At 38.3% G+C, this 23,942-nt stretch overlaps 1 protein-coding gene across 1 annotated transcript in view; it reads left to right on the top strand.

Moving 5' to 3' along the window:
• The window catches only part of LOC101892169 (myb-like protein Q), a 45,308-nt gene extending 21,651 nt beyond the window's left edge, over positions 1 to 23,657 (top strand). The window contains exon 3 of the mRNA XM_059129288.1: positions 22,416 to 23,657. Within this exon, the coding sequence (XP_058985271.1) occupies positions 22,416 to 23,651 (1,236 nt within the window). The 3' untranslated portion in view covers positions 23,652 to 23,657. The remainder of the gene's footprint in view (positions 1 to 22,415) is intronic.
• Positions 23,658 to 23,942: the final 285 nt, after the last annotated feature.

Consider the following 23,942-nt stretch of genomic DNA (forward strand, 5'->3'; position numbering starts at 1 on the left):
GCGAGATAGAACAATAGTTACTTTTGAGGATCTTCATAGAATCACTTTCTGAATCGATTTATACAGTCAGTCCGTCCGTCCGTCTGTCCATGTATTTTTGTGAACAAATTTATTATCCGATTGGGATGACATCTTCCAAACAGTGTTTTTTTTTTGGCCTAACGACGGACCCAATTGAATTCGGTTCAAATTTAGATATAGCTCCCACATATATTCAACTGATTTCGGGTTAATTGTGCACCAAATAGCCAATATCAGTCCAAATGACCTGAATGACCTACATCGCATCGAATTCAGTCTAGAAGTAAGTACATCAAATTCGGTTCAGATATAGCTATAGCTCCCATATATATGTTTCATCCGATTTGTGGTTATAAGTCCCACAAATATGCACTCCACAATATTGATCTATGATACCTGATATCAGATACAGCCGAGAAATACCTCTGCCAAATTTTATCGAGATCGGTTCAGATTTGGCTATGGCTCCCATACACAAGATAAGATGAAAAAACTGCAACCAAATTCAGACTGCTGTCATTTCTAAGCCACTCGTCCGAGAGCTGTTAACATTATTCCAGTGACAGCTCATTATACTGTTTACAAGCGTACAAAAGCATTTTGGGGAGAATTTTCCGGAAACAAAGTTATTCGTGATTGAATTCAAGCGTGATAGTGTGATTTCTTTATATTTGGCTGAAAAACCAGAAAGTGGCTATCGTTAGAACACTCCAGCATTTAAATGTGAATAATTATTTTGTGTCTCGTACCATCGCTCGTTACAGTGATACTGGTAGCGCAGCCCGACGTCAAGGAAGTGGACGGAAGAAAATAGCAACATCACCAGAAATGGTTTGAAAAGTAAAGAAGCGAATTGAACGAATCTCGCGTCGCAGTGGCCGAAATAGGCCCGTAAGCTGAACATATCGCAATATTCCATTCGGAAAATATTAAAAAATGAGCTCGGTGTAAAGACATTGAAATTATAAAAAGTGCAAGAACATACACCGCAACAGAAAGAAAATAGACTCAAAAGAGCTTAAGAGTTGCTTCGCTTGGCCGAAAGTGGTGAACTGCCGAATTCGGTTTCCTCCGATGAGAAAACATTCGTTGTCCAGCAGTTTTTAAGCAAACAAAATGATCGTGTTTACTTGCCAAATAGGTCAGCTGAAAATGTGCACCTTCGCATGAGAATAAATGCCGAATATTATTGCGAAAATATTCTGGAGGGTGTATTACAGTCTTGGGCACGTAAAATTTTGGCCGCAGACCTTGGACATTCCAACAGGACTCAGCACCATCGCACTCGGCACGCTCCACCCAAGAATGTTTACAAAATAAGGTGCCTCGCTTCATTTCCAGCGCACAATGGCCACCAAAATCTCCGGATACCAATCCGTTGGACTATTGTGTCTGGAGTATCTTTGAAAGCAAGTTTGGCACTAAAATATATCAAAGTGTCCATCACCTCAAGCAATTCCTTCGCCGGGAATGAGCCAAATAACGCAGAGCAACATTCGGGCAGCGTGTGATGGTTTCATTGGCTGTTTGAAGGCCATAATTCGTGCCAAGGTGACCAATTCGAACAAATCTAAACTTATTCTAAAATTTAATGCAATATCCGACATTTTTTGCTTTCATTCAATAAAATTTAAGAACAAATTATGTCGTTTGACTTTGTTGCAGTTTTTTTATTTCACACTGCCACCACCACTTCACTGTTAAATGTCCGGCTAACTTACCAAGTTCTATTTTTTTGCTATATGCACCTTCGGTTAGCCACCAGAACTCAAGCGCCGGCCATGGTGATGGTGTGGGTCGCCATAACAGCCAATGGCCGCTCTCCACTCGTATTAATCGACCGTGGCATCAGACAAAATGCCGAATATTATCTCGATAATATTCTGGAGGCTGTATTGAAGCCTTGGACACGCAAACATTTTGGCCGCAGACCTTTGACATTCCAACAGGACTTAGCACCATCGCACCCAGCACGCGCCACCCAAGAATAGGAACAAAATGAGGTTCCTCGCTTCATTTCCAGCGAAAAATGACCACCAAAATCTCCGGATACCAATCCGTTGGACTATTGTGTCTGGAGTATTTTGGAAAGCAAGGTTGGCACTAAAATATACCAATGTGTCGATCACCTCAAGGAAGCGCTTCGCCGGGAATGGGCCAAACTACCACAGAGCAACATTCGGAACGCGTGTGACGGTTTCATTGGCCGTTTGAAGCCATAATTCGTGCCAAAGGTGACCAATTCGAACAAATCTAAAATTATTCTAAAATTTGATGCTATTTCCGACATTTTTTGCTTTCACTAAATAAAATTTACGAAAATGTGTAAAAATTATGGCGTTTGACTTTGTTGCAGTTTTTTTATTTCACCCTGTAGGCGACACTTCCCTATTAAATGTCCGACTAACTTACCAAATTCTATTTTTTTACTATCCGGACTTAATCACTTTTACCTTTAACTATTAATTATTATAATTATTAATTAACTTATTTCCCATTTCAATGTGTTTTATGATGTAGTTGTTTGTTCTTTAGTTGTTGTATTTTTTTTCCATTCGGTCGATTTCAAATTAATGTCGGCAATTAAGATTTCTTTATTTCACACCCATTTTTTTTCTGTTTACCTCATAAAAAACCCTACCAACAGCTTCAACGCACAAGCCACAAATTAACATGGACCCAATCGAAAGTACAGGCCAAAAAAAAAAGACAAACCAAAAAATTCCAACGAAAAAAAAGTCTCATAAAAAATTGCAAATTGATTTCTTTACCAACTTTTTATTTTAAACCATTTTTAATTCGAATGTTTTTTTTCAATTTTTTTTGCACCAAATTTAAATTAAACACCCATATTTAGTGATTGTTAATTGACACTCATATCCAAATTTAATCGCAGCTGTTTGTGTTACCGTTGTTGTTATTTTTGCTGTTGGGTTCCATGCAGATATGTATGCAACAAAAACAACAACATAAATACATCACACATTTAATTTAAATTGTATCAGGAGACCTATTTGTTAAAAAAAAGTTGTCCAGGGTAGGAGGGTATATTAAATTTGTTGTTCAGTTTGTAACTCATCGAAGTAATAATTTTAGACCAAACACATTTTATATATTTTTATAATCCGATTCAGCCATCTCCGTCCGTCTGTTGTAATCACGCATCTCCACAGGAATTAAGATAGAATACTGAAATATGGTACAAGTGCGTCTTGGATCCGAACTTAGACCAAGTTCGAAAATGTGATATATCGGCCAACTTTTTCGTATAGACCTCATTTGACGGTACCCCCACATTTCAATCATTTCGACGATATTCCTCAAATTTTTCAAGGGAATGGTACGGAATTTGGTATCAATCATTTCGACGATATTCCTCAAATTTTTCAAAGGAATGGTACGGAATTTGGTATTTAAAGGTTGTTACGCGTTTCTAGCTCCTAAAAGTTAAGATAAGTCCACATTTTGGTATAGCCGCCGTAAAAGGCCCTCTCCCCTTTTTAAAGCATTTTAACTGCTCTCGGTCTACTTTTTAACTGAATCGTCTAGAATTTGGTTTTGAAGGTTGCTACGGATTCCTAGCCACCTTGCCAAAAAAAAAACAGTTACTATAGGTTTACATTGCCACTCTATATAGGGTTGCCCATATTCGACGGACCCATCTGGCAACGCCATAACTTTTGACAGAGATGTCACATCGCTTAATGACATACCGCGTTTGAAGTGTCAGTCCAAGCAGATTTTTACCATGAACCAATACACGCCACGCGAGCGCTCTGAAATAGTTGAAATTTACATTCAACAGAAGAAGTCAATTGTGAAAAAAAGTGTGAGAAGTGCGCCTTCTAAGAACACCATAAGCGTTAATACGAAAAATTTTCAACTGGTAAGGCTCTTTCTAATCCGAAGAGGCCATATAAAAGTCGACCAAGGCAATCGGCCGAGAATATCGCTGCCGTACGAGCCAGTGTTGAGAGGTCCCCAAGAACATCCCAAAAACGCCGTTCTCAGCAGTTGGGCATGGCTCGGTCCACTTTACAACGGATTATTCGCATTGATTTGCATTTGTTCCCTGCGGACAAGCCTCGTCGATTGGAATGGGCCCAAAGAGTCATCGAAATGGCCGAAAAAAACATGGGTCCGTCGAATATGGGCAACCCTGTATTTGGTATTCTAAAGTTTTTTCCAATTTTTAAGAGAATTGTCTGAAATCTAGGAGCCAACAGAGACTTTAATGTCGAATTTCAGAATTTCAGCTATATCAATAAAAAATCTTGGAAAATTTTATTCGCATATCCAAACCAATCCAGGACACCAATAGTGATGGAAAATTAATGCCTTTTAGTACTTTTCGTACAATTATAGTACACATTTCCAAAATCACCACCATATCTCAATTCCAGATTCAAAACAGAGACCTCAATATCAAATTTCAAAATTCCAGCCCTATTCCTTCACTTATGTCAAATTTAATACTATTCAGTACTTTTCCCACAATTTTAGTACACATTTCTTAAATCATATCCATACCTCAATTCCAGATACCAACATAGGCCCAAATATCAAATTTGAGGATTCCAGCACAATCCCGTCAATCAATACCAAATTTAGTACCATTCAGTATTTTTCGTACAATTATAGCACACATTTCCGAAACCTATGTAGGTAATTCCAAATACCAATTTATCACAAACCTACCAGCAACAGGGAACCCAATACACAATTTCAACATTTCAGCTTCATTCATTCACCCTAAACCAAACTGTTTAAAATTTACCACCATTTAGTACAGTTCACACACATTTCCGAATTCATCTTCATATGATAAACTTACTTTCCAACCTTGATTCTTATATCACAACTCATCTTATTAGCTCTTTTCACATAATTCCAAATAGTACCATTTAAGTATTTTGTACCATTTTGGAACTTTTCGTAGCCTTAAAGTTCGAGTATCAGTGATTCTTATTCCAAATTTCAATTCCAGCTCATTCCGTTTGTACAATACAAAGTATTCAATTTTTAGTACATTTTAGTAGTGCCTTTTAGTACAAAGTTCACGCGCTTACGTAACAAGACTCTTGTTAACAAGTAACAAGACGGTAACAAGACTCTTGTTAAGCATTTCAAGATGCTAGCTTCAGCCGTTTCATATGGGTATTGATTCTCGGGTTATCAGTCCGGTCGTGTATTACGATTATTATCCTCTGCTTGCAGACAGAGAGTCGACATCTCTGATGGATAGACGTCGGGTGTCCGGGTATCACGACGATGATGTTGGGATTGTAGACGATTTGAAGATAAACGATTACTCTCAGGTTGTCTGTGATTTCACGCGCTTACGAACCAATTCCAACTCTTGTGAAGCATTTCAAGATGCTAGCTTCAGCCGTTTCATATGGGTATTGATTCTCGGGTTATCAGTCCGGTCGTGTATTACGATTATTATCCTCTGCTTGCAGACAGACAGAAAGTCGACATCTCTGATGGATAGACGTCGGGTGTCCGGGGATCACGATGGTGATGTTGGGATTGTAGACGATTTGAAGATAAACGATTACTCTCAGGTTGTCTGTGATTTTGCTATTCGGGTTGTAGACGATACCTCTGTTTAGGTTGTAATCGAGAGGCCCGGTCGGGGACTACGACGATGACCTGAAAAGCGTACAATTCATTAAACAATTCTCTTTATAACTTATTGGGTATGAATAACTCTTTAGTCTACTTAGCATAATTTTCTTATTTTTATACCCTCCACCTTCAACGGGAGGGTATATTAACTTCGTTATTCCGTTTGTAACATCCCTAGACCCCATAAAAAATATATATTTATTAGCAGCATAATATTCTAAGTCGATTTAATTAAGTCCGCCTATCTGTCTATTGAAATCACGATACAGACCACACTATTTGACGTAGAGCTTCAAAATTTGGCAGAACAATTTGTATATTGAAAATGAGATATTTTGACACATTTTTTGGAGGATTTGTGTAAAAATTGGTATTTGTAGGTCATAATGGGTTCTAGCTCCGGTGGCGCAGCATTGTATGTATAGGTCCAAGTCTTTGTATAGCCCCCATATAACGGTACCTCCCGATATTCGGTATTTTCATGATTTTTGCACCGTGTTTTTCACGGAATTGTCCAAAAATTTCTATTTGTAGTTCGTAATGTGTTCTTGCTCCAGTGTCGGAACACAGTATGTATAGGTCCACGTTTTTATATAACGATACCCACCGATATTCGGTATTTGATTATCCTAGTAATTTCGTATTTAAGAAGTTTTTATAGATGACAATCCTTGAATTATAAAATTGTCTATAGAGGTTCCCGTTTCGGTATGGCCCCCATACAACGGCCTCAATTACTTTATGGTTTTTTGAACTGGTATTTCTAGTTTAAAGTGGAACACATTTGAATTTAGATATTTTTATAAAAACATGTTTTCTTTACCCAAAGATGTTGGAGGATATTAAAAGTTTGTGCCTGCCGAACTTAATGTTTTTTTTTATGAGTTTTAATTTTACCTAACTATTACAATTATGTGGCATCCGCAGTATACTCATACATCTATACACTTATAATTAATTCTAATATGTCAGCCGAGTTCAAGTTCAAGTTTATTTTTTCCATCAGATCTCTACACATAGTTATTTAATAACTTATTGACTAACAATATTTCTTAAGTCTATAGCTTAAAATTACTTAGCATAAAATCTTATATTTCTAAGTTTATCTAAATAATACGGCAAGGGACAGATTTAATGTTACCTAAAATTAATTCAATAGATTCTATAATACTTTAATGTAAATAAATTAACATTAATGAGTTCCCCTTAAAAAAGATGTATAAAAAAGGGACCCTAACATTTTTATGATTTTTATTTCTTACATACTAAATTTAAAAACTAATCTTATATCTATATGTTCTACTTATACTAAAATATATGTCAGCCGAAACGAAAACTGTATATGTATGTCACCAACATAGTTAAGTTAATGAGAATTATTTACTATGTGTCGTTGGGGTTGTAAAGGCGTGTAAGCGACTGTTCCACAATAAGCTGTGTAAGCACTGGTGGTCTTTTGCATTGCTCTAGTTGAGGGGTGGGCTATTTTTGTTAGAGTGTAATGTGGTTGTTTATGACAGCTATTGAGTGATGGTTGTATGTTCTTACTGTCATGTATGTATGTACGTGATCGCTCTTGTCACGTAAGACTGTGCCTTATACAGATGCCACTCTCACTTTCATCAGCTTGTGTGTCCTATGTCTATTGGATTTTATATCAACCCAGATTTCGCAACCGTACTGAAGAGTGCTCTTAGAAAACTCCTCTAGTACGACGAGTGGGCTGTTAGATCCCCTTTTCCTTTACTTTACAGCACAAGATGGAAAGAAACCCTCTGTTAAACAGCAGTTGCATATATTCAATTATAGGTTTGATCGTACATCAGCTATCTTCTAAAGGACATCCGCTGGAACGCCATCATGCGCCTTATTATGCCCTCGCCATTCCGTTTGTAACTCATCGAAATAATCATTCTAGACCCAAAAAAGTACATATATTCTTGATCAGCGTAAAATTCTAAGACGATTTATCACTGTCCGTCCGTCTGTTGTAATCACGCTACAGGCTAATGATTTTGATGATTTTAGTCACATTTTCTAATGGAATTGTATACAAATCCACGCAAGGAGTTCTTTGTGAGTACTTTATCCCTTAACTGAGAATTATCTATATAGGTTCACGATATCGTATAGCCCTCATATAACGATATAGGTTCACGATATCATATAGTCCACATATAACAATAACCCGCGATATTCGGTATTTTGATGATTTTAGCCACATTTTTCAACGGAATTGTCTGAAATTCTACACAAGGGTTTCTTTGTGAACACTTTACCCCCTGACAGGGAGTTCTCTATATAGGTCCATGATATCGTATGTCCCCCATATAACGGTATCCCCGATATTCGGTATTTTGATGATTTTAGCCACATTTTTCAACGGAATTGTCTGAAATTCTACACAAGGGGTTCCTTGTGAGCACTTCACCCCCTGAAAGGGAATTGTCTATATTGGTCCACGATATCGTATAAACCCCATATAACGGTATCCCCCGATATTCCATTGGAAAAAGTGATTTTAGCCACATTTTCCAATGGAATGGTCTGAAAATCCGCACAACGATTTTCTTGTGAGTACTTTATTCATTGAAAGAGAATTATCTATATAGGTCCACCATATCATATAGTCCACATATAACAGTACCCCCCGATATTAGGTATTTTGATGATTTTAGCCACATTTATAAACGGAATTTTCTTAAATTCTATTTGCAAGTACTTTATCCCTAGACATAGATTTGCCTATATAGGTCCACAATATCGTTTATCACACCATATATTGGCACCTTCCGAGATTTTAACAGAATTTTTAATGGATTTTATTTTTATTTTTTGAAAATGTCCTAATTCGTTCCAAATGGTGGAGCGTATTCAAAGTTCGGCCCGCCGAACTTACTGCTTTTTTACTTGTTTTTTATTAATTTCTTAGCTGCTACTTGTAGTCCTTCTATAGTGAAAGGTGTGGGAACGTCTATGGAACTCTCTGTTCTCATTTGGTGTGTAGGAAATATAAGATGGAAATAATTCGAATTTCTAATTAAATTCTATGAGTTTCAAGTGAAATTTAACGAATTACAATTGAAATGTTTTGAATTTTAAATGGAATACTCGAATCTCAGTTCAAATGTTACGAATTTTGTAAAGCATGTTGTAATTATAAATGGGGAAATTCGAATTATAAATTGTACAATTCAAATATAATTTAATGACATTTGTATTTCGACTTAAATGTTTCGAATTACAAATCTCATATTACAAATAATAGTTTCAATATTTTGAATTAGATTTGAAAGGTATTGTAGAGTTTCCAATTTTCGACGAATACCCAAGCAACTTCCAGCCATTAGTGGTTTTATTAAAACACTTGTAATCAATTGATAAAATATTTTTTTTTTCTGCCACTCAAATTGCATTCAATTTGAAATAATTATTCACACTTTAATATGACACTTTATAAAGTAGCTTGCATTTTTTTTTTCAATATTTTCAGCGTTCCGTTTTTAGCTTTTCGTTCACTCGCTCTCTCCCTCCCTCTCTCTTTGTCACTTTGTCTTGAAATATATGTGGGGGCTGTGACAGTTCATTAAAATGAAATAATTCTAATAAATGTTGAATTTGCAAAATTTTGACATCGGCTGGGGTGAAATGATTGATGATGGAACCCGAAACTAGGCTCTCTGTAGCTAATCGCATGCCACAGGTGTCACGTAATTGGCGGCGGTGTCAGTGCCAATGGTGGCATTGGCGTGAGAACGACAAGATTTTTGCATTTCACGAATTGGGTGCGAAGAAACAAATTAGTTAACTGTGATTTGACTTTCGAACCCACACAGGATTGGCGTTAATAAATTCATTGGACAAACAGCCATAGGGTTAAGCTAAAAATAGATAAGTAAATTGAAATTTGTGGTTGGGGATATTCAGAGGCAAACAAGTATGGCGGAAAAAAGCATTATTTCAGCCAAATGAAAAGTAGATTATATGACAAAAAATATGATTGAATATGTTGCAGAGAGTTTGCTTAAAAGTAGTGGTATGAACATAATAAAATTGGATACAAACAGGTAAAGAAGCTGTAAGTTCGGCCGGATATGAATACCCTCCAACATTTGCAATGAATTTGGTAATTTTCAAAAAAAAAAAAAATAAATAAATAAAATAAAATCCATAAAAATTCTGTTAAAATTTTAAAAATAACGAAAGTAGCACTTATATTACGATGACGTAAACCTGCATTGATAACTTTTGTCATAAGCCATTACATTATTCAAATGCGAAACTTGAACAAAAAATTCGGTGAATAATTAGCTATACCGAAACGTGGACCTGCACAGACAATTTTCTGTCATAGGCTGTAGTATTCATTACGAACTTCAAATACCAAATTTGAAACAATTCTGGTGAATAATGTCGCTTAAATCACCAAAATACCGAATATCGGGAGGCACCGTTATATGGGAGCTATACGAAAACGTAGACCTGCAGAGACAATTGTCTGTCTTAGGCTGTAGTATTCATTATGAACTTCAAATACCAAATTTGAAACAATTCCGGTCAATAATGTCGCTAAAATCGTTAAAATACCGAATATCGGGAGGTACCGTTATATGGGGGCTATACGAAGACGTGGACCTGCACAGACAATTTTCTGTCTTAGGATGAAGTATTTATGACGAACTTCAAGTACGAAATTTAAAACAATTCGGGTGAATAATGTCGCTAAAATCATCAAAATACCGAATATCGGGAGGTACTCGTATATGGCGGCTATACGAAGATGTGGACCTGCACAGACAGTTTTCTGTCTTAGGTTGTAATATCTATTACGAACTTCAAATACCAAATTTGAAATATTTCCGGTGAAGAATGTCGCTTAAATCACCAAAACTCCGAATATCGGGAGGGTCTGGTATATGGCGGCTATACGAAGACGTGGACCTGCACAGACAATTTTCTTTCTTAGGCTGTAGTATTCATTACGAACTTCAAGTACCAAACTTGAAACAATTCCGCTCAATAATGTCGCTAAAATTATCAAAATACCGAATATAGGGAGGTACAGTTATATGGGAGCTATACGAAGACGTGAACCTGCACAAACAATTTTCTGTCATAGGCTGTAGTATCTATTACGAACTTTAAATACCAAATAATCATCAAAATTCAATAAATCATCAAAATTCCGAAAATATTCCTACATGGCTCATTTTAAATACCAAAAGTCCTGCAGACATAATATACCTTTGAGTAAAAGTTTATCAGCCCACTTCATTTCGTTCAAAAGCTAGAGTAATTTCCACAGACGGACGGACTTCACTTAATCGACATAGACATTTTTTCTGATCAGGAAAATATATACTTTGTGGGGTCTTAATGTATATTTCGAGGTGTTACAAACGGAATGGCAAACCACAATAGTATGGAGGGTATAAAAAATACACTACTTATAAAGATCATCCTAGGTAACCGCTTGCAGGAAACGACTCCATTTTCTATCAAGCCTCCCTCGCCATTACTACCTCCTTTATCTGCCGGTTTAAACTTCCTAGCTTTAAAAATCCTTGGCGATTTGTGATTTGGTAGTTGCTGACTGCGATCATCCAAAGTGTAAACTTTTCTTACGGCATCCGGGTTAGCTCATTGCAGATGTATTTTATACGCGGTTGTTTCAATGAGGATTCCCAGTGTTTGTTATCACTACTTTACTTTGTCTTTCTTCTTCTTCTCCGCTTCCTTGATGCATTCTTCAACTGCTGATTTACCATTTTCCATACCCGAAACAATTGCCATAATCGTAATCCTTGCCAAATATATCTTCGCATCCTTTCAGCAAAGCACCGATATACCCCAGTTTTCTTGCTTTGCTCTTCTCTTGTTGGTGGTTCTGTTCTCTGTGGCTCCTCAAATTCCTTTGACCAAGCACACTTTCTGATGTGCCGATTTTTTTTTTCACCATGACTTTCAATATTCTATTTTGCTGCTCCAACTTAGTTTCCAGATTTTCGACTTGTGTTTTTTAAAATCACCCATTACTTCGCATATTCTTCTCCCATAGCCAGTAAGCCTCTTTCAAATTTATCGAGCAAGGATTGCTCCAAATCTTCAAGCCCCAGTTTTGTATCATTAACTGTTTTCAGACCATCTTCTAATATTTTAACTCGAGTAGGATATTGCCAATTGTGATTCAATATTACGTTGTTCCTCTTCCTTGGCTTCATTATTTTGGGTAAATGCTATTACTTTTTCCTCCGAGTTAGGACTTGCCGGCGGAAACACATTCATGTCCTCAAAGTTTTGAGCAGCACCAACAACAACAACACACCAGTCACATTCGCATTCATGCCGATAAAATATCTTCTGGCCATTTCGAGAATCTCTCGATCACCCTTACACCATTCACCTTCTCTTTTTCCATCCAGAGGGTATATAATATCACCCTTTGCATCTTGGTCTGCGAGGGCAACTGCTATGTTGTCCATCCAAAAGTGGAAAATACAATCTTTGCACACTCCTCAACCTCCATTGCTACTTCCTCCGGAGTAAGGAAATAGTACTCTCGTTGAAAACTCCAACCTTCTGGTGGTCTAAAGCATTCCTCAGTATTCGTTTATGCAGTATCTCCATTCGATTTACAGCCTCGTGTTCAAGTCGCCATTAATTTATGCACTAACACAAAACCTTTATCCACTGCTATAGAACTTTTTTTAATTCTCTGAGGAATGTCTGTCACATAGGAGGGTATATTAAGTTCGTCATTCCGTTTGTAACTCTTCGAAATAATAATTTTAGACCCAGCAAAATATTTATATTATAGATTTAGCCCTCTCCGTCCACCCATCTGTCCGTCTAGAGTGAAAACGATAGGAATCTGAAATTTGCACCGAACTGTCTTCTATCTGCATGCAGGTCAAGTATGAAGATGGGTTATATTGGTCCACGATATCGTATATCCCCCATATAACGGTACCCCCAATATTCGGTATTTATATGATTTTGACCACATTTTTCAATGGAATTGTCTGGAGTTATACAAGGAGTTATCTGTGAGTTCTTTACCTCCTGAAAGAGAATTGTCTATATAGGTCCACGATATCGTATAGTCCCCATATAATGTTTTTTTTTTAATTTTCAAATTCCTTCCGAATCGTGTAGGGTATAATATATTCCTCTCCTTGCGAGGATGCGGAAACTCCCGGAATTTTTACCACCATCGCGGGATAACGTCAAGTATCTCGGCACCATCCTCGACCAGCGTTTGAACTGGTTTGAACGTCACATTGAATCTTTCGTCTAAGACCAAGTATCTCGGCACCATCCTCGACCAGCGTTTGAACTGGAAGAGAAACATCGAGGAACGCGCTAAACTAGTCTTGATAGCACTCTACTCCTGCAAAAACTTCAAAGGAAAGTTCTGGGTCCTGAAAGCGTATATCATCAAATGGTTATATGAATTAATCGTCCGTACGAGTTAGCCTTATGGTGGTTAAGTTTGGTGGCTAAGGAAGGCTTCCCTCAGTAAAAACCTTGGCAAAGTCTAAAGAGTAGCATCACTGTTTATTACAGGTGCATTTAGAAGCACACCTCAGTCGGCCTTGGACACCCTATTTAACTTGAAACCCTTAAGTAGGAACAAGCAGAGAGATATGCACTGAAACTCAAGGAACTTGGTGAATGGCGTAGTCAATCATTCGAACATTCGGTCATTATGAAGTATGTGACGAACATAAGGTGTCGGGCCTTGACCGGCGACTATATATCACCTAGGCTAGACTTCGAAACACTGGACATCCACACACCTAGAAGAGACACTTGGAACCGGAACACTCTATCTTTCAGCTGTATAGCTATATATGCCGATGGCTATAAGAAGAAAAGTGCAGGTGTTTTCTGCGAAAACCTGAATATTCAGAATTCATTCAAACTCAATAACGACTGTAGTATATTCCAGGCAGAAATCTTTGCTGTCAGGAAAGCCGTAGAATTGCTAATGAATCGAACAGTTGAACTGAATGGATCGATGACTATATATGTCGATAGTCAAGCCCTAACTTCATCCACCATCAAATCTATGGTAGTCCTGGGGTGCAGGATTGCTCTGGAAAAAGTGAGGTCCTTTATTAAGCTTTACTGGATTCCTGGTCATAGTAACATCTCTGGCAAGGAAGCTGCAGATGAATTGGCAAGATGAGGCTCCGAGTCAACTTTTCTAGAGATTGAGAGATCGGTAAAACCACCCTTGTGACGCTTCTTCCTGATAATACGCAAACACTATTTCGAAAATTTTCAGCATAAATGGCAAAATGCATGAAAAATGGCCGGTGATCTCCGAAAGGAGATCTCTAGCACTCATTTCCATGGCGAAATCTGAATTAAATCTTGTAGTTGGCTTAAGCACAGACCACTCTAATAATAGGGCCATGACTTCAAAATTGGGGGTGGTGACAATACTGACTATTGCAGGCCTTGTCAAGAAGAAGAAGTGATAGAAACTGTGAAACACTTACTCTGTCACTGTCCAACTCTTTTTATAGCCAGACTGAGGCTCACGGGTAAGCAAACTCTGCATGATTTGTTTTCACTCTCCAATACTGAGCCGTCAACAATTCTTCAGCTGGCTGGAAGACTAAAATGGCTAAAGACAACACGATGAATTCTTGGTGGCTATATTCCAAATCAGATTCCCTACCTCCAATATGCCGGGAGACGTGCTATCCCTTGAACAACGTTGGTGGTTACCTAATTACTTCTATATCACCTTAACGATTACCATAACAGAGCCTTACATAACTTTCTGATTGGCATTTTCCTTGCATCAAGTGTGGCATGACACAACCTTTCATTTCCTTCCATTTACGGCGCTGGCCATTAACAATATCGCCAATGTGACAACGACAAAGTGAGACCTCTCCTAATTTTCCGTCAATAGAAATTTATCCATGTCGACATGATTTTTTGACATGACGAAGTTGTTGAATGGCAAACAAAAAAAATCACGACCAAAGCTTTGCACGCATGCGTGGCGGTGGCGATGGCGTTGCTGGAATCACACAGCCCGCATTACAAATTCCAATGGAAAAGGGGGAGAGAAAAAAAGCAAACAATTTTTCCCATTGAGTTTAATTAAAATGTCCGTTTTGGATGATTGCCTTGGCCCAATTTTTTCCAGCTAAGCTTTAGAATATGTTGTCGTTATTATTGTTGTTTTTTTGTTTGTTGTTCTTGTTGTTTATGATTAAGCTTTTGGTCCCCTAGTAAAAAAAAAGAGTAAACAATTCAATAAAATTGAGAGAGAGAGATGAAGAAAAAAAGTGTTTCACAATTGTTGCCACATAAATTTGCTAAGATTAAAACATACATTCGCACGAACACACACAGCGAGAGATGCCGAAGCACTGTTAACAGTGTTAACTTCATGAGAACAAGGTGTGGTAGAACTCCACACCAGGGGTTATACGAATGACTCCAAAAAAACACTAAAAGATTTTTTTTGCACTATGTTATGAGAGGGTGTATTAAGTTTGTCATTCCGTTTGTAACTCATCAAAACCCTGGTTGAAGACTCCATGAAGTTTCTACATTACTGATCTGACTAAAATCTTAATGGGTTCTGGAAAAGAAATTCCAAGCTAACGATTTTTTTTTGTTGTCGGAGTACAGACAGATAATTACTAACTACCCTTGGCCAAGCCCCAATGCAGTAGAGAGCCTATAGTGATCGGCATTGCCAAGTTAATGAGAATTATTTGCCTTATGTGGTAAATGGTATACTGACGAAAGCTGAATTATCCATTACACGACCAACGAATACTAGGTGGTTCATTCATGCCTCTAATTCACTGCCAATGTTTGATCCATAGTACGGAACAACCAGCCGAAGCTCTTGCGGAACATCGAGTCGAAGTCCCTGTGTAAATGAATTACCGTTCACTCAAACTAATAATAACCAGACTTGGAAAAGGTATCCCCACCTAACGATTTTGTTAGTCGGAGGCCAGGCAGAAAATCACTACATTAGCCTTTTACATGCCCCAATGCAGTATCAAACCTATCTCATCGTAACACAAACCGAATGCTATATGTGACCGGCATTACCAAGTTAATGAGAATTATTCGCCTTATGTAGTAAACGGTATATTGACGAAACGAATTCTGAGAGGCGAATTCACGCCTCTAATTCACTGCCAATGTTTGATCTATGACATGGAACAGCCAGCCGAAGGTCTTGCGGAACATCGAGTCGAAGTCCCTGTGTAAATGAATTACCGGTCACTCAAACTAATGATAGCCAGACTTGGAATAGATATCCCCACCTAACGATTTTTTAGTCGGAGGCCAGGCAGAAAATCACTACACTACCCTTTGGCATGCCCCAATGCAGTATCAAGCCTCTTTCATCGTTACTCTAAGCGAACGCTATATGTGACCGGCATTACCAAGTAAATGAGAATTATTTGCCTTATGTGGTAAACGATATATTGACAAAACAAATTCTGAGGTGGTTCATTCATGCCTCTATTTCACTTCCAATGTTTGATCCATGATACAGAACAGCCAGCCGAAGTTCTTACGGACATCGAGTCGAAGTCCCTGTGTAAATGAATTACCGGTCACTCAAACTAATGATAGCCAGACTTGGAAAAGATATCCCCACCTAACGATTTTGTAAGTCGGAGGCCAGGCAGAAAATCACTACATTACCCTTTGGCATGCCCCAGTGTAGTATCAAGCCTCTTTCATCGTTACCCTAAGCGAACACTACATGTGACCGGCATTACAAGTAAATGAGAATTATTTGCCTTGTGTGGTAAACGGTATATTGACGAAACGAATTCTGAGGTGGTTTATTCATACCTCTATTTCACTTCCAATGTTTGATCCATGTAGATACAGAACAGCCAGCCGAAGTTCTTACGGAACATCGAGTCGAAGTCCCTGTGTAAATTAATTACCGGTCACTCAAACTAATGAGAGCCAAACTTGGAAAAGGTATTCCCAGCTGACGATTTTGTTAGTCGGAGGACATACAGAAAATCACTGACTACCCTTTGGCATGCCCTAATGCAGTATCAAACCTCTCTCATCGTTACACAAACCGAACGCTATATGTGACCGGCATTACTAAGTTAATGAGAATTATTTGCCTTATGTGGTAAACGGTATATTGGCGAATGCTGGATTACACATTGACTTATGCCTAAAAAAAACTTATATTCTCACCTTAAGGCTTTCTCCAATTTTTTTCGCAATAGTGGCACAGTGTGTTTGACTACAAATCATAAGGTTGTAAGATCAATACCAGCAAGAACAAGTAAAAAAGCTGTAAGTTCGGCCGGGCCGAACTTTTAATATGTTTATAATGTAGCTAAAATCGTCAAAATACCGAATATGGGGGGTACCGTTATATGGGGGCTATACGAAGACGTGGACCTGCACAGACAATTTTCTGGCATGGGCTGAAGTATCCATTACGAACTTCACATACGAAATTTGAAACAATCCCTGTAAATAACGTCGCTAAAATCATTAAAATACCGGATATCGGAGGGTACCGTTATATGGGTGCTATATGAAGACGTGGACCTACATGGCTCATTCTTTGACTTTGGATGAAGTATCCATTACGAACTTCAAATACCAAATTTGAAACAATTCCGGTAAACAAAGTCGCTAAAATAATCAAAATACCGAATTTTGGGGGGTACCGTTATATGGGGGCTATATGAAGACGTGGACCTACATGGCTCATTTTTTGATTTAGGATGTAGTATTCATTACGAACTTCAAATACCAAATTTGAAACGATTCCGGTAAACAATGTCGCTAAAATCATCAAAAAACCGAATATCGGGGGGTACCGTTATATGGGGGCTACAGGAAGACGTGGACCTGCACAGATAATTTTCTGTCTTAGGCTGTAGCATCCATTACAAACTTCAAATGTCAAATTTGAAATAATTCCGGTGAATAATGTCGCTAAAATCATCAAAATACCGAATATCGGGAAGTACCGTTATATGGGGGCTATATGATAACTTGGACCTACATGGCCCATTTACGAACTTAACCTGCCTACTGGGAAAAAATACATGTGTGCAAAATTTTAGCCTTCTATCTCAATTTGTTCGAAAGATAGCGTGATTACAACAGACAGACAGACAGACAGACGGACAGACAGACAGACACACAGACAGACAGACGGACATGGCTAAATCGTCTTAGAATTTTACGCTGATCAAGAATATATATACTTTGTTGGGTCTGACATGAATATTTCGAGGAGTTACAAACGGAATGACAAAATTAATATTCCCTCCATAGTATGGTGGAGGGTATAAAAAATTATAAAAGGGTACTCTAAAAGCAAAAAAAAAATATTTTTTTTTTCCATTTCCATGTCTAGTTTTTTGTGGCCACAAGTGGCTACTTATTATGGGTAAAAATAATGGGTTAATAGCTTGATTTGTAGGTATTTACCAATGCCAAAAACTAGATAGGAAACTCATTATTTGGCGATGAGATGTATCGAGTATTGAACTAGATAGCCGTCGACAAGTGTTATGTCGGGATCTCTCACGGAATTGTTTCAAATTAGGTATTTCATTCGTAATGGATACTACAGCATGTGACAGAAAATTGTCTGTGCAGGTCCAAGTCTTCATATAACCCCCATATAACGGTACCTCCGGATATTCGATATTTTGATGATTTTTGCGACATTATTCACCGGAGTAGTTTCAAATTACATATTTATAATTCGTAATGGGAACTACAGTCTGTGACAGAAAATTGTGTATGCAGGTCCAGGTCTTCGTATAGGCCCCATAAATCAGTACCTCCCTATATTCGGTATTTTGACGATTTTAGGTACAATACTCACCGAAATTGAATGTGTTCGATGATCGTGGTTTGTTTCAAAGTACATTCTGCTTCGTTCTTGCTTCTCGCACTAATTATACCAGCTGTGTCGCCACATAGCCCAGGAGGAAAGTGTTTTGAGGCATTTCTATTATAAATATAAATATCCTCTCCAAGCATGGAGCCTTAAGCTGACGGAAACTAGATATTCCGTCGGTTGTGCTCTGGACCAATTCTCAGCTGTTGAAATAGTCTGCAATGATGCACCTCGAAAAAGTTGAGACATCGAATTGAACTTCTAGTGTTTGTAGGTCGTCCTTCCAACTGAGATTGCAAAAAAAAAAAATTAACATAGAGAGTTAATAGGTATCAGCGGTCCGATAAGGAGGTGCTTTAGTTGCGTTGTTTCGAGAAGGCGTGAATGTCCTTGGTTAAGGACTGTAGACCTGCCTAGCCTGAAGTCATGATGCTTGCTTAATAGAACTCAATTTCCCTCAAAGGTCAGTCTGGGTTTGATAAGCCTTTCAAATAGTTTACCGATGGATTCGATCGTACAGAGATCTTGGTAAGCAAAGAGAGAGTCAGTATCTGCATTTGCTTTCCTTATAAGTACCAGCTTCTGTGTATTTTAAATTTTAGGATATTACCCTTGTAATAAACATATGTTGTACATATCACGATTTAGTTTTGGACGTTTGAGCGCTATCTCCTTCATTACGTCGGTTCGTATGCCGTATGGGCCCGGTGTTTTCCCCGACTTTGGTTGGGGCTTACAAAGTTCCCTTGACTGCAACGATTATAGCGTTTTTTAGTTAAAGCGGAGTGGCGTTTGTAACATTCCCTTAACTCTAACATTCGTGAAGTGTGTGTGTTCTCTTCTAAGAGAACGTTCCCTTTACTTATAAGAGTATTGTTTTACGTCTTTGGAATTGATAGGGTTTTTAACGTTCCCTCAACTCTTAAATTTGTGGAGATTATGTGTGGTAAATCAAGAGGCGTCTATAACATTTACTTTACTTCAAAGAGTATTGCTTTACGTCATTGGGGTTGAGAGATGTTTCTAACGTTCCCTCAGCTCTTAAATTTGTGAAAATAGAGTATGCTCTCTTGTAAGTAAGGAGGGGTTTCCAACGCTCCCTTTACTATAAAGAGTAGTGTGAGATAATGTTGAAGTGGAGTAGGGTTTCTAACGTTCCCTCCATATAACGTGTTCACGTGTATTTTGGAAGAGAGTATAGGTGGCACCCCTGTGTCGAAAACGATGCCAAGTCACTGCCATCGATTCGTCAGCTGTTTTGATTGACGTCGCCGTACAGTGTGCTGTGTTTCTTACAATTAACCAAGAGATGCAGATGGAATTATGTGAACTGTTACTGCAATTGTGCTCCTTGGGGACAATCTTTTATTTAAATTTGGGGATATAAGTGAACATGTCTTTATACTAAAAGGGAATAGCGGGGCTCTCAGGATAAACAGGGATCTTTTTATGCAAATCAATGCGAATAATCCGTTGTAAAGTGGACCGAGCCATGCCCAACTGCTGAGAACGGTGTTTTTGGGATGTTCTTGAGGACCTCTCAACACTGGCTCGTACGGCAGCAATATTCTCGGCCGATCGCCTTGGTCGTCTTCGGATTAGAAAGAGCCTTACCAGTCGAAAATTTTTCGTATAAACGCTTAATGGTGTTCTTAGAAGGCGCACTTCTCACATTTTTTAATGTTTTAAAAGCACGTTGAGTTTTCACAATTGACTTCTTCTGTTGAATGTAAATTTCAACTATTTCAGAGCGCTCGCGTGGCGTGTATTGGTTCATGGTAAAAATCTGCTTGGACTGACGCTTCAAACGCGGTATGTCATTAAGCGATGTGACATCTCTGTCAAAAGTTATGGCGTTGCCAGATGGGTCCGTCGAATATGGGCAACCCTGTATTAGCGGTCGGCTAAAGTGGTGCTTTAGTTGCGTTGTTTCGAAGGCGCAAATTCCCCCACTCAGGGCACCTCCATTTCCCTCAATGGCCAATCTGGGTTTAATGAGCCTTTTAAGTAGTTTAACCGCGGAATCGAGCAAGAATAGATGTCCGTTAGCTGAGAGAGAGTAAGGATCTGCATTTCCTTTGCTTATGAGTACCAGCTTTTGAGTCTTCCAGATTTTAGGAGGTAACCCTTGTAATAAACATATGTTATACATATCACGATTTAGTTTTGGACGTTTGAGCGCTATCTCCTTTATAACGTCGGTTCGTATGCCGTATGGGCCCGGTGTTTTCCCCGACTTAAAAAAATCGCTTGACTGCAACGATTGTTGCGTTTTGTAGTTAGAGTTCAGTGGGGTTTGTAACATTCTCTTAACTCTAACATTCGTGAAGTGTGTGTGTTCTCTTGTAAGTAAAGAGGGGTTTATAAAGTTCCCTTTACTTCTAAGAGTATTGTTTTACGTCTTTGGAATTGATAGGGTTTTTAACGTTGACTCAGCTCTTAAATTTGTGGAGATTGTGTGTGGTAAATCAAGAGGCCATCTATAACATTTACTTTACTTCTAAGAGTATTGCTTTACGTCATTGGGATTGAGAGAGGTTTCTAACATTCCCTCAGCTTTTAAATTTGTGAAAATAGAGTGTACTCTCTTGTAAGTAAGGAGGGGTTTCCAAAGCTCTCTTTACTATAAAGAGTAGTGTGAGACAGTGTTTAAGTGAAGTGGGGTTTCTAACGGTCCCTCCACTTTAACGTGTATGCGTGTATTTTGGAAGAGTGTATAGGTGACACTCTGCATCGTAAACGTTGGCAAAGTCACTGCCATCGATCTGTCTGCTGTTTTGAATTTTTGATTTTGGGTGTACACCAGTGCTCAAAAAGAAATATCTCTTTTCAGTCAAATTCCTCTTTGCTTTTTTAAATCAAGAACAAAACAATGTTAAGTCATTATTTATACAAATATTTTTTATCCATTTGCTTTATAAATTATTTTGGCAAACATTCGTGTTTAATAACAATTAAATAGAACCGTAAAATATAAAGAAAAACAGAATTTTAATTTTCTCTTAAATTATCTCTTTTTTCTCTTCATGTTCTAGAACACGGTTTTGAGCACCGCTGGTGTACACGGATAAGTGAACATGTTTTTATGATAAAAGAGAATAGCGGGGTAACCTAGTGTAGATAAGAGAGATTTGTTAAGAAGGGATCTTTTTACTACAGTCCACATTAAATAAGATAAGAAAATGTGCTGAGCAGGCTTTCGTGTCAGTGGAAATAAATAATATAGAATTTCAGGATGTAATCTTTACTCAGACCTGTAAGCAAGGGCAGCATGTTTGTTTGCCACATGTGAGATAGCTTTGCGTGTTTATGAATTCCACCTAAGATTTATGGCGGAGTGGTGCATATACATACACACTTTTACACATATTGCTAATTTAGGTTATGTCATTCTTAAGAAATATTTTTAATAAATAATTTGGCGTCTTAGTACTACTCAATAAGGAAAAACGTGGTGTTTTTTATGAAACTAATGATCCCTGTTTACAGTTTGACTTTGTGAAACAGAGCGTTCCATACTCTGCACCAAATTTTTGAAATTTTAAGGGTTTTCAAAACATTACAATCTCTAACAGATATAACGGATTATTAAAAAGCCCCCAATAACTCCAAAAACTATTCAGAGTGGGTTTGATTAGGCGTATTATTCAATTCTTATCATTCAATTCTTCATTTCAAAATGGTGTAGCACATCCACAGTTCGTGGCGGCCAAACTAAATGCTTTTTTTTTCTTGTTTCTATTCCAACAGAGCAAAGTGCGTCTCATGTCGCTTGGAATTATTGCGTAACATTGACAAAGCATTTATTTCAATTACCAACCACAATTTTATTTTGTTGTTTTTTTCTTGTTTTTCATTTATCATTCAGGTACACCCAGAATATGCCTTTAGCTATGGCGTCAAAGATCTGCATACCGGCGATGTTAAATCTCAATGGGAATCGCGTGAGGGTGACGGTGTCAAGGGTCATTATAGTGTGCTGGAGCCAGACGGCTCCATACGAACTGTTACCTACACAGCCGATGCTAAATCCGGTTTCAATGCCATTGTCAAGACAGTGGGGGCGAATTCACATCCCGTCACCGATACACCACATGCCAAGGATGGCAAGAGTGACGACACCTCACAATCGAAAATCAACCACTATAGTAAAGATCAGGAACACATAGTGTTGAGTTCGGATATTAAGCCACTGAAGAAGCCCATAGAGGATCTTACGCATTCGCATCCAAAAATACCCAGTTTGATAGAATTCAAACCTCACGCCCGAATACGTCAAGTGCCCATGGAACTGGAACCGGGCATGAGAGAACGGTTACAGGAGGCCCGTGATAATTATTACAAGGACATTTCAAAGAATTCTCAAACCAGCTTCCAACCTTCGGGGTCCATTTCATCTAGTTATGATTCCCATCACGACAATGATTGGAAGGCTGTGGTGGGTCTGAGTCAAGGCTATCAAAATGTGGAGGATTTTCTACATCCAGTGCCGGCAGGAAATCACTACGACAATGAGCCGCTACAACCAATTGCTAAGCCCTCATATAAACCGCAACGCCATACCGATTTCATTGCCTCAAAGCCACATTATCCTCAGCAACAGCTACAACAATTACAGCATCAGGTTCAACAACATTATTCACAACAACCCCAACAACAGCAGCAGCAGCAACAACATCACTATCCTCAACGCTATCAAATAACCGCCCCATCATACCCTGATCCCCAGAGTAATGCCATACCATTTAATAGCAAGAAAATCGGTGTAAAAACCACCCTGGGCCTGAAACACTACGCCTCGTTGCCACACAAATACCTGCATCAGAAACCGCGTCATGATTATTCAGCGTATTTTCAACGTGGTGGTGGCAAAAAGCCTCGTAAGCTCGACATCCATAAACCCTCAGACTTGGATCTCCTGGAAATCGATGAAGAGGAGGCCGACGAAGAACTCGAACAGAATGCCGCCTCTGCCAGTCTGGTACAGTCGATGGTGAAGCGGGACAAAAAACACATGGTGCCAATGTATGCGGGCCATTATGGGCCCTGGAATTCGCCGTCACAGCAAAAGGTGCAAAATTTCCGTCCTTATCGTCGACTTTGAGCACGATTGCGTTTTTGGTTATTTGGGGAGTTTGTGGCATTCAAAAAAAAAGAAAAATATACAGGACATTGAGCTACAATGCAAAGAAACTTAACTTAAAAATTGCCTCATCCTGGAAAATGCCATGGTAGAATTAAGAAGGTATCATTTCAAAATCAGTCTATTCAGCTTTGCATTTTCTGTAATTTACATTGACAAATTTAACTGCATCGATTAAAAATTTTATTTCATTTTAAATTCGGAATTTAAGTCCATTTGCATTTAGCTCACAGAATATTAGTGTTTGTTACT

This window comes from Musca domestica, unplaced genomic scaffold (genome assembly GCF_030504385.1).
Source record: "Musca domestica strain aabys unplaced genomic scaffold, Musca_domestica.polishedcontigs.V.1.1 6, whole genome shotgun sequence".
NCBI lineage: Eukaryota > Metazoa > Arthropoda > Insecta > Diptera > Muscidae > Musca > Musca domestica.